This window comes from Hetaerina americana, unplaced genomic scaffold, assembly GCF_022747635.1.
Source record: "Hetaerina americana unplaced genomic scaffold, ioHetAmer1.1.p SCAF_5, whole genome shotgun sequence".
Lineage (NCBI taxonomy): Eukaryota > Metazoa > Arthropoda > Insecta > Odonata > Calopterygidae > Hetaerina > Hetaerina americana.
Window position 1 is genome coordinate 53,601,460 of NW_027287095.1, and position 17,067 is coordinate 53,618,526.

Genomic DNA, 17,067 nt, shown 5'->3' on the forward strand with positions numbered 1-17,067 from the left:
TGTATATAAGTATATATATATATATATATATATATATATATATATATATGTATATATAAATATATATATTCTATAATATATATAATATATTATATATATGTATATATATTTTGTATAATTGTATACATATATAATTATATATATACATATATATATATACATATATTTATATATACATATATATATACATATATATATATATACATATATATATATACACACATATATATATACATATATATAGATATATATATATATATATATATATATATACACATATATATATATATACATATATATAGATATATATATATACACACAAACACAATCACACACACTGGTAAAGTACTTATTAGCGCGAATATATTCACTAACAAATTACGCTACTTTAAACGCAGACGCAATAATGAAATAATGAATGCAACACTCAATAAAGCTTTTTAAATTATCGAGGGATGTAAAACAACTAATGGATTCAGCAGGACGCGATGAATTAGATCGAGAAATAATAGTATTGTTGACCCCACGCGGGGAGGATTTGGGAGGAGCAATTGTAACCAAATGGGAAGAGATGCAACAGAGAATTCTTTCTCATTTTTTTACGATGATGATGTATTGTGCATCTACCAAAAATACATGAAGCTTCTGTGAGTGAAAGCGTATTTATTTGTGTCTAAGTTTAAAGTAGTTTACTCATTAGTTTATACCTAAACATATGTATGTATATACCATATATATATATATATATATATATAATTATATATATATATAATTATATATATATATATATATATATATATATATATTTACATATATATAAAATATTTCGGTAGCTGTCTTCATAAATTGCATCGGATTCGCGGTAATCGAGGGTTTTCTTTCCCCATCACGGCGCATTAAAACACCTCTGATCAAGTGTCTTTACATAGCTAAGCCCGGATCCCGAGTTTTTGTCCGCCCAAAACTTTTATGTATTTTTTTCCTCTTCCCGTCTGGGATTCTTGTGTATACTAAACGATTTCCCATTCTACACTCGATTTTAATCTACCAGAGTTATTTCCCCTTCGAAAGATATCTTATGCCGCTCATGCATGAGTAAAATAATCATCACCATGCTTCTTGACCTCCTCTCTTCCCATGTGAAAACATTTCCATATCTACATTATGTCCCATGATAGAAATAAGTTCTCCATATCGCATGTGGTACAAACAATAGGATCAGCTCGTTCAAGAGCAAGATTGGTTGATTGGCTCTTCCATTACACCTTCATCCTGACAGATTATCAGTCAATGGATTGATTGGTTTGTAGTCACAGTTATCTGGCCCCGTGCCCATCTTTTCATTTTTTCATTGCTCCTTTGAACCCTGGTCTTCAGTGCTCTCTTCTCGGTATTAAATCTTCCTCCCTCATTCCTCCCCTACATGATTCATCACTTATTACATTCAGTAAGTCAACATTTCAAAGGGTGTGTTTAATTGGCTTCACTCTTTTTGTTGCAAGTGTCCTCCATAAGCTTTTTTCGATATTAATCTTACCAAAGCTCTTCTCCTTTGTACTTTTTTCATTTGAATTATATGTTTGCGCTCGTGGGGTAACCCATTCTATTATTTCCATAAAAAATTCATCGTTTCCTACCCAATCCTTTTCGTCTATTTACCCCATTTTCCTTCGTATCCTTTTTTACTCTCCATGATCTTTCTCCATTTACTCTTTTCTGATTTCATACATCCACATGATCTTTCGCATCTACCTGCTGCAACAGGTTTCAGAGGCTTGAAGGGCAAAATGAATATCTCATTTTTGCTGTGAGCCAGTCACTGATCCATGTAGACTGTCACGCTTTATATTATTATTTTATAGTCTTTCGTTTAAGGTATATTTTGGATAGACACAGATTCATAGTATCAAAATTTTTTCTTATCTTATCTTTACATCCTTTCTCAACACCTCTGTCATCAATTCCCTTCTTGTGAAATTTTCTTTGCCTAATGCTATTCTTCTTCTTATATCACCATTGCTAAGGCCATCTTGGCCCAAAATACTCCCATGTGTGTCAAAACTTTGTCTGCGGTCTATAATATTACAAATGGACGGCATAAGAAATTAAAAGAATAGGTGCGGAGACATATGTAACATCTTTCCGAGTTTTTGGGCACTTATAAGAAATATTTTTGCAACAAAACTTTCTCCAATGAATTTTCCGAGTAAATTCTCCGGTGGACATGCATGCTGCTACGAAAATGGACGCGTAGACGTGACTTTTTATTTCAGTTCTAAGATCTTATATGTGCTAACGGTCCCTAAAAGAGCCAGAAACTATCATCTGAGTATTAAATATGATAGTTATCTGCAGAACACAAGTTTGAACTACATTACATTTGCAATAGTACTGAATAGTAAGAAAGCACTATATAGAATCTAATACTTCTTAACACTATTCGCATCAATATTTCAACTATTCTTCTCTGCCTCCTTTATTATCAATACCAGTGGTTTGTCTAAAAACCCCGAGAGTAAATTATTCCATGTGCGTTTCGTGTCAGCCTATTTCATTTTGGGATTTGCAAATATATTTTTTTGTCAACCTTTTGTTAAATTTTCTCATCCGCAAATGCAATAGTAATAATAAGGAAACCACTTAGATATAAAAAAGGGAACTTTATCTCCTCTTCGTGGTAAGTCAACTGATGACGTTTTTTCGTCTCGTGGAAATGTATTCAAAGAAACAATAAGTGGAACAATAAATCTTTCATAGCAAAATATATTGACGTCCGCGCCATAATTTCCACCCGACCGAATTCGGAAAAAGCTGTGATAGACCACCGTTCAATTCAATATGAAATTCGCGTGTTCCGCATTTTCTCGGTTTTAAGTAAACGTTACGTGACCATTGAGCCCATTAATGAAGTAAAAAATACCGGCATTGCTCACCCAAAGGCAATCGATTGCCTCAGACAGATTTCCCGCACTCCAAGTGCTATCGGTTTAATAACGTAAATTAGCTTCATTCAATGTCTTTGTGGAGCGTGACGGGCGCCACTGTAATCCACAACGAATTTTGAGCGTGTGTTTAAAATCTTATGGTCGTGAATATTGTTATCAATGAAATTAAAATCAGGAAATCATGATGAATAGTTATGTAACATTTTTTGCGTCAGTCTTTTGAGCATTTTTATGCCAGACATGTTTAAAATTTGAATCAAATGCAGGTACTGCAAATTGATATAATAGTATTTTTCCACACGGATTGAAGATATCAAATAATTAGAAACTGCGAGTGGATTTTAAATAAAGGAGTAAGTGTATTTCGAACGTTCCTTCTTCGGTGGGGATTCTTGGAGGAAGAAAAATGTGCATGTAATCTAAATGTGTGTCATATGATTAATGTGCAAAGAATATGACATGATCACAGTATATTATATTTGCTTAGAAAATGCCATTATTATTTCAAAATGGATGAATGTATTGGAGTCCTATTTTTGTTTAATTTTCCTTGGAGGCTTTTTTCCCAAAATGTTAAAATTATCAGCCACAGAACCCCTGCTAATTAATGAATTTGCAACACTTTGAAATAGGAAAATGTAGCAAACTATGCTGACTTATTTGTCGATTTGGATATCTGGAAAACCCTGATCAGAGTTCTAATGGGCTGTTATCACACAGAAGCAAGGTTGATTTTATTAGCACTTGAATTACAAGTATGCGCAAGTCGGCGATGACCGAGACGAAACACTCTTTGTTCTAAAATAAGCAAGAAGCTTTGCGTCAACTTCCGTTACGTGATGCAATTAATTTGACAGCTACCGTATGCATGTATGATTGCTCTTTTCTGTATTTCCATTTCCCTAAATGTCTCACCTTGATTTCCCCCACCACGATTGCCTACTTAACGGCTCTGTCGTTTGTCTTTACTTCACGGTGTTCTGTAATATCTATCTTGCGGTGTCAGATTACTTGTAGAAAATCTAAAAAGGAGACCGAATCCATGCGCTGACTTTGTTGCGCGTAATTACGTGATAATATCCTATTTTTTAAACGTCACCTCGGTGACTAAACCTAAATATCTGTTTTTTGTGACTCTTTTCTTTACACGAATCGTAATTCACAACCTAATGCATTTAGTTTATTTACTTAATTTCTCGATGAAAAGTTTTCTCGGTGGATAAATCGTACTTATTAATTTAAAAATGTCGGTGAAACCCAAATGAAAAGCAATAATGAACAGATTATTATCTACAAATACTCGTAGTTTTATTCATTCTGACAATAAATAATTTTCGTAATCTTCCCTCAGTTTTAACCTCATTGTTAATTATCGTGCAACAATATTCTCATGAATTAATACGTACTCCCATCTAGAAATTGCTAAAGCATTGAACAATACTGACGCGCATGTCCTTGGGTATAGAAAAAATTTCTCCTTGCAAATAGTAATTTGAATGTTAATTTCTCTAAATGATTAAAATTTTAAATAATAAATTATGTCAAACTGAAAATTTGGTGTAAATTTTGCGTATCCTTGATAATAATGCTAATAATAATCCTTAAAAATAATAACATTCAGTGCGCCTAACAAGCGTAGGTACACAACAGCCTCGTAGATATTTTAGTACTCACCCATGAGGCTCTAAGTCATTCTCGACCATTTGCAAGTTCATGATTTCTCAAAATGTTCAAATAGTCTTTAAATTACTTACATATATATATATATATATATATATATATATATATATATATATATATATATGTATGTGTGTACTTAAACATACTTTAACCGAATATTTACCGTTTTTCATGACGGTATATGTTCACTAATTTAGATTTTAAGAACACAATCTGTTCAAGGTTCCTCAAGGACATAACAGAAATAAGAAGTCGTAAATTTTGATCTAAAAAAGAAAAGGATATTCCATACAAAAACATTTCTCAGTAGTGTTTTTTTTCGCTATTTCCCATGAATCGAACTTTATATAATCATAGCCACTACCACACTAGCTCTCATTTTGAAGTCTGTTGCGGGTTAAATGTGCAACTACCTCGATTAAATTCGATTTTTATTTGTTTCATGTTTAATATGTAGTCCAAAGTACAAGGATAAATATTGTGAAAAATTGCACAAACTTGTCAATTCAGTTACAGCAGTTTTGCAAGGAGTAATATTTTATATATCCAAGGAGTAATCGCCGGGTCTTGGAATATTTAGTGTCAAGTTAATATAGAAACTAACCACAGTATATCGCCACAAATATTTGATCTAATGAGGATAAATGCTATCCCTGAAAGTCATGCCTTGACATCTGAGAATTCTACAAATTTTGCGAATGGTCTCCTTTCTGGCCAATATTGAAACGTTTGCGCATTCGATATTAAGCGATTTTTCCATATTCCTCGTATTTTATTGATCTTTATATACTCATTTAAACACGTTGTAATTTGCATACCTCGCCAAAGTAATATAAATGGAAAATCTTTTCATTTTCTTTGCGAAAAATAATCTTATTGTCTCCAATTCGAGATAATAATGTTTGAAATTATTCAAAACCAAAGTTACTAAAAAAAGTATGTGTTTTAAACAAATAAATAAGAAATGTTTTGACTTTTAATATTTTAACTATCTCTAACGCCATTCCAGGGATGAATACGGTACTCTTTTCGCAAATTGTAAAAAAACTAGGCATATCTAATAAATCAATGAAGCTGTTTGCTAGGAAGTACATGTAAATATAATTGTACTAAAATATTAAAAGTTAACAATTTCTTTGCTTAAGAGTAAAAAAAATTAAATATTGGTATCATCAAATAAAAATAAATTTCAATTCCTTTGAAAGCCTACATTAACACTCGGAAGAATTATTCTTCTCTGTAATTACAAAGGATCCAGATTTAGTGCCTCGTTTCACTAGAAATATGTTTTACGTTTGCTACATTACAGTGTCAAGTAAAAGTTGTTATCATTGTTTCATCATGTTATTTAATTTGAAAAAATGTTCTATTAGCATCGATATCCGTAAATCGTCTTCTTTTTCATGTATAATAATGATAATTGGAGTGTCTAATTAATGGTATATGAACTGACTTCTATTTGAAATACCTTTTTCTTTTTCTGTCCGTGAGAAAGAGTAATAAGGAAATATTATATGTGTAGTTATTATATTTAAAAGTGCATTTCTTACTTGACCGAGCCACCACTAAAAACGTTTATAAGGTACGCATTGTCCCCCATTCATTTGTCGAATCAGATTTGTCTACAGAATTGTGAAAATTTTACATTAAACCCAAATTTTCATATAAAACTGAGCACCTAAATAATATCTTTTCACTCGTAAAAAAATATTAAATGGAAAATAATTTACATAATTTGGAAAGCAATATACAAATATTTTCATGAAAAAAATTGAGCGAATCCCCATTTTAAAACGGTAGATAAACTAATTGTTTTAATATCATCTCTTATGATTTTAAATGCGTAATATCCTAAGCATATTATCTTAAATGCAATCCGTGGTTGCTAAACTGTTCTCTTCTTGTTTAAATCGAGTGGTAGTTGTTTTCGTAAACTGTAAAGTAATACTAAATTAGCTCGAATGCAATGAAGTGAATCCTCCCAACGTTCTATTCGTCACACTCTAAAAGACCCTAAATTTGGATCATTTATTGAGGAACATTGAGCAAGCCCTTTTTAATCCACCCGTCCCTTAAAGCATTCGACTAGTTGAAATCCCCCCCACTCCTTCCTTCGAAAGCGCGGGCTGGAAGACCAAAAGAGATAGAATCGCTAATTGCCTTCACGCGACTCGATCGGTGATATATCCCTTCTGGATATCGGTTGCATAAATAGGCACGCCATGTCTATCTCTCTCCCTCCCAAAGCATGCATAATAGAGCCATCGTTACGAAAGCAATCGGTTTCGAAGTTCCCCATTATCATCCACCCTCCCCCTCTCCCGTCCTCACCCGCTAACCCTTCCTTCCTTCAAAACCATCAAACACCCCTCCCCTCTCCCCCGCTTCTCCAACCGATAGTATCCGTCGCCCTCCCCTCCCAACAAAAAACCTTCAGGTGAGGAAAAAAATAAAACATGATTATTTTCCCAAAAAACAACCCCACCGACCAAACCGACACACACTCTTGGGTGCTGTCGCACCCCGCTCCACTTCCTCCCTCTCCTCCTCCCCCCTTGTAATCCCCTTGACAAAAGAAAAGCAAAAAAATGGTACCTTCCGATGCGAGACGAGTGGTGGCGTGGGCGAGCCCTCCGCAAAACCCTTTTGGTGCGGTGCGCAGATAGCAGCACGCCTCCCGCCGCCATTCCAGATCTGGTGAAGCGGTCGCTGACGCTTCAGGTGGGCGGCGGTGGCGGCGCGGGCGTCGCGAGGGGAAGCTGGAGCGGACCCGCGACCTCGTCCTCGTCGTCGTCTTGGTCGGCGACGGCGGCGGCGTCCTCACTCGAGGCGTCCGAACACGCCGAGGAGCTGGAGTCCCTGCAGCGCATGCTCCACTTCCCGGAGGAGGTAGCCCTGCGGCTGGCCGAAGAGGAGAGGCGGCTGTTCCGGGAGGCGCCTCCCGAGGACTACCTGAGGCACGTGACCCTGGATGCGGGGCCGTCGGATCGACCCCCGGCGGGTGCCTCACGCACGAAGGCATCTCCACCCCCGGAGGACGAGGAGGAAGGACCGTCAGAGCCGGCACCGCCCCCGGAGCTCTCCGTCCACGCACTGGTTAGGAGGTTCACGGAGGTGAGTGCGTCCCGATCGGACATCTGTGTCTCTCTCTCCCCCTCTCTCTCGCGTTGGATGGATCAACGGCACGCGCGGACGGATGGACTCGACCGACAGTCACATGTTGCGCGCCCTCTCGCGGAACGCGTTCATTTTGTTGTCCACGCCTCCGTTCACCTTTTGTTTGGCCGTTCTCCCGCGGAGAACGATGTTAGTTGGAGATATATATTGCTCGATCTTTTTGTTAATCACGCTATAGGTTTTTCCGTAGTTGTTTGTCTAATTCCTTTACATTTTATTCAGCAGTGGAGGGAAGAATATATTTTTCGATTTAATTGATGATGTCGGCTCGAATTTTGCGTCTCCTAGCGTTACCATGGCAGCCCACATTTAGCGGACGTTCATGATTAATTTCTAAGAATTGCTTTTGAAATTTTCAGACCAGTTTCTTCTTTACGAATTCGAGGGCGTTTCGAAGAATTAAACTCTCAGATGTACCACGTGGGAGCAATGAGAAGCGAACGGATCAAACGAACTGTTTTTTTAATGTCAAGTTGTTTGTAATTATCACGAACGAAAATCAATACCGAAATAGTATTCTATGTTCTTCTATCTCCATTTCTTACAAATAATTACAAAGATTTTCGTTAACGATTGTAGTTCAGTTTTAATTTTGAATTCAAATAATTACATTCACAAGTTGAAAATTTCTTTTGGTAAACTTACACTATTTATCAATAAATTGTTAAAGATTTTATTTTTTACTACTGTCCTACTTTAATTGCTCAACATTTGACCAGTTTTTTGCATCAATAGCAAAACATGTACGTTAGCTGTGACTTTATGACTTTTTTATATTGGAATTATGCCTTCTAGTTTCTTTGCATATATTTTTGCACGTTTTTATTTTCATTTTAAAAGCCATAGACATTAAACTTCCCGATTTTTCAGCATGTTCATAATTATGTCGTTCATATCACTCGTTTCCAGCTGTTATTGGAAAGGGTCTTTTTTTCCTATTCCCTTATATAGTAGAGTCGGCATTATCTTTGAGAATCCCTTCAACCTGGATATCTGCAACCATATAAGAAATAATTTTAACTTTCCAATACTTTCAATCTCAGCACTCTGGATACCCTCGGGCTCTGATACTCAAAGGAGAGTAGGATTAATATATAAGAAGATGAAACTCTTCCATCGGGATATTTACATTTTTTTGAATCATTGTTTATTTCCAATATTTCCGTTCATATCATAATTTTCTATGACAAATTTTTAATTTATAAATAAATCCAATATAGTGTTTCCTTGGATATACTTTCCCCATGACCATATGATTTTCTTTCCTGGGAAAATATTTGTTATATGATGAAAAATTCTCCATCGCCCTACCGCAATGCGTTAAGCTATCACTTTTACCATGTCCGCCTGTACTCAAACTTGTGCTCAATTCGTCTAAATGATGATCAGTTTCAAATATTTTCCAGCACAAAGACATTATTTTGTAGGATAATTTTTTTAGGTTTATTTGTTTGTAGATCTAATCCTTAGCTTTAAAAAAAGAATATTTTCCGTGCCAGCGTTCTTCAAAACTTGGAACAAACCCCTTCCCCTTAAAAAAAGTGTGTAAAGTTACAAGTTAAGTAACGCATAAACAAAGTAAATATGCCTTAACTTTTACAACAGCCGTCATAGTGTTGAAGGTATCTGTTCTCAATTTATGTGACCGTACGCAACATTTATCAAGGCAAACGTTTTCTCTTTTACGTTATGCGTTTTTGATACTAGGGTGCAATAAGCTACGGATAAGCTGTGATTTTTATCATTGGCAATTCACGGGGTCGATTTCAGTTGGTGGTGAGGTTGTTGAGTAATCCATTTTGCAAAATCACACCCTATCTTCCGATCCAAAAAACCACGTATTTTATGTTCGGGTACACATATTGGCCGTTTATATAGCGTAAAAAAACGCCGCTGACCACCATTTTTTTATCGCCTTCGGGAAAATAAATCCCTGCGTAAACAAGAGGGGTAGATATGGTTCAAAGGCAGAAGCCGCTCGCACTAGGCAGGTATCTATCTCCCGGTTTCGGCAGTTCGATCAAAGAGGCGTCAGGATACTGAGTGATTGTGAGAACCAAAATTAGCCCATGGTTGCATCAGGCAGCGCGAAAGGTACCAAAAATGACCTGTGTCACTGATCATTCAGCACTTATTGCCATTAAAATAAAGAGTACATTATTTGAATTATTTGGCATTATACTATATAACTATCGAATTTTAAAATCCACCAGAACAATTTTTGATGTTGCATAATATCAGAATGTTTAAAACAATTTTACCTAGTCAGATTCATTTTTTAGAAATTAAATTTTGCACTGTTATCAAATACGTAAAGCTGAATGCGTCCAAGATTACGGAGAACGTTTCTGTGGTAACGTACTAATTTGCAGCATGTAAATGTGAACGAACAAATATAATTGTGTAAGAATAGATGTATAACTTCCAAAATATCCACTTTACATACAATTAAATGCTACAGTAGATTCATCACCTTTATTTTTTTTCAATTTGTCATCAGTATAATGAGAAAGGGTTATGAACTGCAGCTGTAATTCAAAGGCGTACCTTGGGTTTGCAATAAATGTATCACATTTTCGTAATAATGAATAAGCTGTAGGTATCGCCTATGATAAAATCTAAAAAAGACTGAAAAACAATTTTAACTTCGGAAACCTTATTTAAAGTAATAAAAGTTTCTTTATTTTAACATATTATTTCGAAAATATTGCATTTATATTTGCCAAGATTACGAAGTTATATTCCTACGCTAATCAATATTCTCCTACACAATTTTTACCAAGGCCCTCCGGTCAGTAGTCGCTCTACCCCTGGACTACCGCGACTCACGCATATATATATATATATATATATATATATATATACATACCATATATATATATATATGCTCGTATATATACGCACATATATATTTGCGACCTTAACTAGCGGTATATGCACACACACACATGCACATACATACATATACCGCTAGTTAAGGTCGCAAATATATATGTGCGTATATATACGAGCATATATATATGCGTGAGTCGCGGTAGTCCAGGGGTATATATATATATATATATATATATATATATATATATATATATATATATATATATACACATACATACACACACACACACATGCACATACATACATATACCGCTAGTTAAGGTCGCAAATATATATGTGCGTATAAATACGAGCATATATATAATTATGTATATACATATATATATTTAAACATATATGTATATGTTTAAAGGTCGAAATTTAAAAAATTACTCGACGCGTGGGCTATCACTATGAGGCCGAACGGCCTTATCCTCCGATTCCCGTTGGGAATCAGTAGCCTCATGCGGTGATTCCGCGCTTCCCCCATGGTGCATCGTGGGTCCTCGCACGTTTAGTAAACGGCTAAACGTGTGACTTCGAGGGAGAAAGGGTGACCGCTGACCAGTCACGCAATGAGCGTCCGAGCGACCCAATGATTTCGCAATTCGGGCGCGGGGTGTGGCGCCGTCCGTTTTCCGCTCACCCACTCGCACGCGTGTGTGTTCACTTGTTTGTCTGTTCATTTGTTTTCTAACAAAGCTCCCAGGCCGACCGAGTCCAAACTCCACAATCCCCCGTCTCTTCCGCTCATTAATCCTCCATATCGATTCAGCGAAAAAGAATGAGCATGGAGAGTGAGAGAGAGGGTTAAAATAAGGTGAAAGGGTGCTTCGAGACCCTTCTGTAACACCCCTCTCCCACCTCTCCAATCACACTCACACTACGCGCCCCGGGCGAACGTTTCAACACGTGTCTTTCCAACGTCTCCCGCAGGTGAGTTCGTGGGTGACGCATCTGATCATCACGCAGCCGACACACGAGGACAGGAAAGCCGTACTGTCATGCATCCTCCGTCTGGCTATCTCCTCCTGGAACATCGGAAATTTCAACGGGGCTATGGAGATACTGGCTGGTCTTAAGTGAGTCGGAAGTCGTTTGAAAAAATTGTAAAAATCTTCAATAACTACCATAAGGTTCACGGATATATCAAGTAATCCCATTAAAAACTATGTGGATAGCTTTTTTTAGGAAATGGTGTGCAGATAACTTTACCAAATGAAGTAGGAAATTACCATATAATTCCGATTCAGGATGGAATACGTTTTTAAGTCCCTAAAAATTAATGAATTACATGCTTTTATTGAGATAAGAGACCAATCGGGCTTCTTTTCTCTTTTTCTCGGGACCTCGGGTGTCATATTGATTCAGTCAATCTACATTGGCCTTCCATGTCTAGTAGGATAAATGAAAGTTAGATTTCAAACCGAACAATAAACATAACAGTGGCTGGCGTTCATAAATTTTTTAATGGAAAATTTTAATCAGACACATTTTGAACTGTACTCTCATATCATGATAGTTAACGGAGTTGTTTCTCTTGTAATCTGCACACCATATCCTTCAAATACCCAGGAAAACAAGTTTTAAGGCATCGCTTTACCCTTTGGTACTAGTCCTAAAGTTTAACCCATTCTGTTACAATTTGGCCAGCGCTCATTTTCCGTCCCTCATTTTAGAATTGTGCTGCATTGCAAAGACTTAAAGAAAAATATTTGCCGTCATGTGGTTTCCGGCGAAGATGTGACTGATATTTCACCGGGCGTTGCGACATTGAGGTCCAGGTTCAGGGGTTTCTTTCGGCCTCCAGCCGAATGGGATAGTTGTAGGCCGGCGGAAACTACTTGCTCCTGGACCTGAATATCATCGGCAGATTTCCACGAAGACCGACTTAATCCTGCCTTGTGATCAGCAAAAGAAATTTATGTTGAACGTACCCGGCAGATCGAATGGTAATAAGAAATCCCTTGGTGTTGTGTACTAGATATGAATCGTTGCCAATCGTAACGTCATTGGGTGTTTTTTTGTGATATCAATTATTTTCTCCTTTTTTTGTAATTTGTGGTGAATTATAAAAATGTTTACAGGTTTGCTATTTCTACGAGCGGTAAGTGTCGGAACGTTTTGCTGCTTGTGATTCATTTGAATCTGAGTTGTGGATTAGAGTTGAACTTTGGAACAGGAAAAGTTATTTTGTTGTTTCTTTCTCGTTTATTTCGCGTTTATCGAATCTCTTTAAATGTAAGCCTCTTCCTGTTTGAATGTTTTTAATAATTTATGCATATAACTTTATATCTTGTTTGAATTACATTCTTTTTCATGCCAGAGAATTTTTGGATAACTATAAAAATTATTGCGCTGTATTTTTGGAATGTTTTTTCGCAAATGTTTACTACTTACGTATATATGCATTGTATTTAGACTTTGGGTTTTGATTTAAAAAATACAAGGTACCTTTTGTGCACATACGGTAACATCCATGTCCTGGATTGTTGAAGTGATAACGCGAATGCACGTTGTCGAAGTTGTATCCGTACGGATTCTGACGACGATGCATCGGGTAAGGTGCGTCCGGTATTTGACGAGTGGAGGAATCTCTCGTGGGCCCATTCACTGCACCTGTCCCATTCAACCAAGTTCACTGGACTCCCCGCAGTGTCGAGATCGGCCGTTGCCATGTTGGTCTCGTCAATGGCAACGTCCGCGTGCCAGCCCCGTGGTGACGCCCGACTCTCTATGAGCACCCCTCCCCTCCCGCGTGCACCCACGCGGGAGGGGAGGGGATGCTCGCGGGTGTCTCCTCGCGAGGGCGTCCGTCGCAATGGCCGCCTCTCGTTCAACCCGTAGGTCCGGGAAACTGAAGCCGTTCTGGCTTTCGATATCAGAGAGGGAGGGATCCCTGCCCACCCTCGAGTTCCTCTCCGCGTCGCTGCTCAACCCCGACCAATACGAGGCGGCCCTCAAGCGCGCCCTGGCTATCCCCAGCTGCAAGCCCATCCCGTTCTTCGGCGCGTTCCTCAGGGAGCTGACGGATCTCATCACGGCCGAGCCATCACTTATCGTCCTGGCCCCCAAGTCCGCCGTCACCACTCCGGCACCTCCTGAGGTAAGTCGAGGGGCCATTTAACATTTACCGATTTTAATGATGGCAGGTGTTACTGTACGTAAATAATGAGTATCCGTAATCAAAACTCTAAAATCGAGTGGAGAATTATCACTATTTTCGCTGACAAAAGAATGTATTTGTCCTCGAACGTGAAACTACGTATATGAATAATGATTTTTAGGATTTTTTAATACTTATCACCAAAACTTGCATAGTGTTTTATTTTTGGTTAATTTTTTAAGGAATTGAAGAGTTTTTATTAAAACCAACAGCAACACCAGCGTTGATGTTTTCATATGGCATTCTCTTAACGTTCATTCCTGACGTCCTCCGAGGTAGTTAAGTCCACAAGTGATCGTCTCCAACCAATGTTTTGCCAACGGTTATTTTTTGCGCAAGATGCATTTTAAATATATTGATATCAAATTTTTTTGCTTAATTGTAATTAATATGTACACGCGTATTTTTACGAAGAAAAAAGTAAGTACACATTTTTTCATTTTGTCATTATCTTTTTTAATCATATTACAATATGATTAAATGAAGATTCGGCGTTTACGCAAAGAATATTTTTATACGGTCCAGGCTCGTTTCAGGATTACGTCTTAATATTGTTTGCTGTAGCATGTTACACGTTTTTAATTCTCACATTTCTGTGTACATAGTGCGTCACTACGAAATCCGCCTTGTGCTAAATAAAATTTTACGAGTAAATACGGAATCATGCCATTTGGTCATTAAAGTAGTCCATAATTTTCAAATGTTCCATGTTTTAATTTTTGAACGGCAAATCGTCTTCAGAGAAAAAGTCGAATCCAGAAATTATCGATGATTCATGCCCGACTCCATAAAATCATTTCTTTCAAAAATCACTTGATCAGAAATAATTTCTTATCATATATAAAATTGAATTTGCCAAATAGGCTCTATAATACCTCCTTCACACGGATGAAATTTTTATTAGTATTAAATTCATTTTTCCAAATTTCTAATACTTAATTGCATTTGAGCAAAACCTTTATTAAATTTTCACTAATATTTATATTCAATATTCATCCATATTCTTTGATAATAGGTTTGATGGGCGCACACCCTTTGGCCATATAATTTTTTCGGTGATTTTTCAGATTCCGGCTGATTTTCTTGGGATGAGACAAACAATTTTCAACAAATATCAAGCATTAATTTTAGTTGGTTTTGCTGCTAAAAGCAAAATATAGTACACCAGATTGTACTTTGAGAATAAAATTTCCGTAAATTTCCATGCAGAATCAAAGTAAATCGAATTCTACAATATTCCCTCTAACCACCCAACATTCCTCTTTTAATTGATTCTAAATTCCTATTTCATACACATGCGATCATATACAAAACTTGTTGGTAATTTTTTAAGCTGTGCATCCATGAGATACTAATTTTTCTTTGATGACTGGCATCAAGAATATCCCCACTTGACTTCCTCTCTGGCGACCAAGAGCGTAAAGGCCGTTGCACTTAATAGAAGGGACGAGCTGAAGCGAGAAAAAAACGCGTGGCTTGGCATTCGCTAACGAGGCGGAACGACTATTTTTTTTCGCAGCCACGTGGGGACACTCCTCTCCGATCTGGAGACTGAAATTACCCGAGCAAGAGCGAAATGTGACGAAGGGATTCAACGCGCTCGAAAAAACTCTGAGGGGGGTTGGTGAATTTTCCCACGCACTAAACTGGAATCTAAAAACGGTTTAGGCGTATGGATCACCGAAAAACGAAGTATTCTGCACCAATATCAATCGTCTTATCTTATCATAGGAACGGAACGCAGTCACCAACGATCATATTTTTCACTCTTGGGCCGTTTTATTTCGCTCCAAGAATATCCCTCGGACGCATGAAGAAAAATGTGAACTATATTTATTAAATCAGTGGTGAAATTTTTGTTTTCTGATCATTTCTCTCGTTAAAACAGTAATTTGATGTTGTTTTTTATGGTTGGGGTGGCCGTGCATCCACCTTTGAATAGCGACCGCCACAACTACTTGACAAACTTGCGGAAGAACCGCTTAAGAGACGATTTTTCTCGTTTATTTATGCCCAAAACATTCCGTAAAACAGCCGGTGAGCACTATTTCGAAGTCTGTGTATCCCTGGACCTAATATAGATAACTATTATCGACGCGATACTGGATTTTGACTTTTCGATTAAAATTGTCACTCTCAAAGATATCGTGTAATATTTTTTACCTGGGGAAGGGTCAAGGAAAGCCCACGCTTAATCGTTGGGAATGGTGAGGGATGGGTTGAAAGGGAATGCAGCGTAGGAGAAGGGGTGGATGGGAGTAGAGGGGGTAATTGCATATAATAGGTTTGGGGGTAGAGCCCTTTGACACTTCATTTATGCAAGGGCATATGAGCTTTTTCGTAAATTCAAACTACGATAGTAAATTGCATCAATTTCAAAGCGTAAAAATTATTCGCTATGACAGGGATTTGAACACGGATCCCTCGATTTCCGGACGAGTGATTTACCCAATTAAGCTACCAAGACATCCTCTTACAATTTTAAAATTTCTAAGTGTAAGAAGTCGTCTCGTCTCCACTAATTTAAGTACAAGAAATATCTCTTTACTGCACTTTACACTGAACTCCTAGCAACATAGACACGATAACCATTGAGTTGTAAACTACACTAACTCTCGTATCCAATGGGGTTTTACAAAATAAGTTCCAATAATTTTGAATGATCTAGGTTTTTTGTAGATCTTTTATCTCGAAGGAGTATCCAACAAAATATTTTCATCGGCAGTAAAAATTTAGTCCATACGCAAAAGGAGTTATGGGTGCTCTCATCCAATGAATCCAACCTTTGCGTTAATTAATGTGCTTGGTAACGAAAGCTTAGAAAACGGAATGTGATTTTTGTAATATAGGTATCGCTGGTAATTCACCATTATTCCTCGTAGACTTACCTAGTTAGATGTGCATTCCAAAATAATCAATGATTTAAATATCTTTATCCATGAATCTGAGCACTGAATCACTGTTTTTCAAAGAATATTTCTGAGTACTTGAATTCATGACTTCCTTTTTGCTTTTTTTTCAATTTACTTAGCAAAAGGAGACTCGCTTCATGATGCATAATCCGTTGAGAGCTGACCGCGGAGGATCTGGGTCTATTGTTTATTTTAGAGCCTTCTTCTTAAGATTTTAATTTCTTTATTGTGCCACAGTTAATACAGAATAAGACGATTTAATTAAAAGAAAATCATTCTCAGTTCAGTTCAGGTTTTTAAAAAACTCTCCAGG

General features: G+C 37.1%; 2 protein-coding genes across 2 annotated transcripts in view; both read left to right on the top strand.

Annotated features, from left to right (window-relative positions):
* LOC139693689 (uncharacterized) overlaps window positions 1–1,299 on the top strand; it is a 63,682-nt gene extending 62,383 nt beyond the window's left edge. Inside the window, exon 6 of the mRNA XM_071591932.1 lies at window positions 1,217–1,299. Within this exon, the coding sequence (XP_071448033.1) occupies window positions 1,217–1,299 (83 nt within the window). The remainder of the gene's footprint in view (window positions 1–1,216) is intronic.
* A 6,121-nt stretch (window positions 1,300–7,420) lies between these two features.
* LOC139694398 (1-phosphatidylinositol 4,5-bisphosphate phosphodiesterase epsilon-1-like) overlaps window positions 7,421–17,067 on the top strand; it is a 62,095-nt gene continuing 52,448 nt past the window's right edge. Inside the window, exons 1-3 of the mRNA XM_071592932.1 lie at window positions 7,421–7,739; window positions 11,613–11,758; window positions 13,524–13,782. Coding sequence (XP_071449033.1) covers window positions 7,494–7,739; window positions 11,613–11,758; window positions 13,524–13,782 — 651 coding nt within the window. The 5' untranslated portion in view covers window positions 7,421–7,493. The remainder of the gene's footprint in view (window positions 7,740–11,612; window positions 11,759–13,523; window positions 13,783–17,067) is intronic.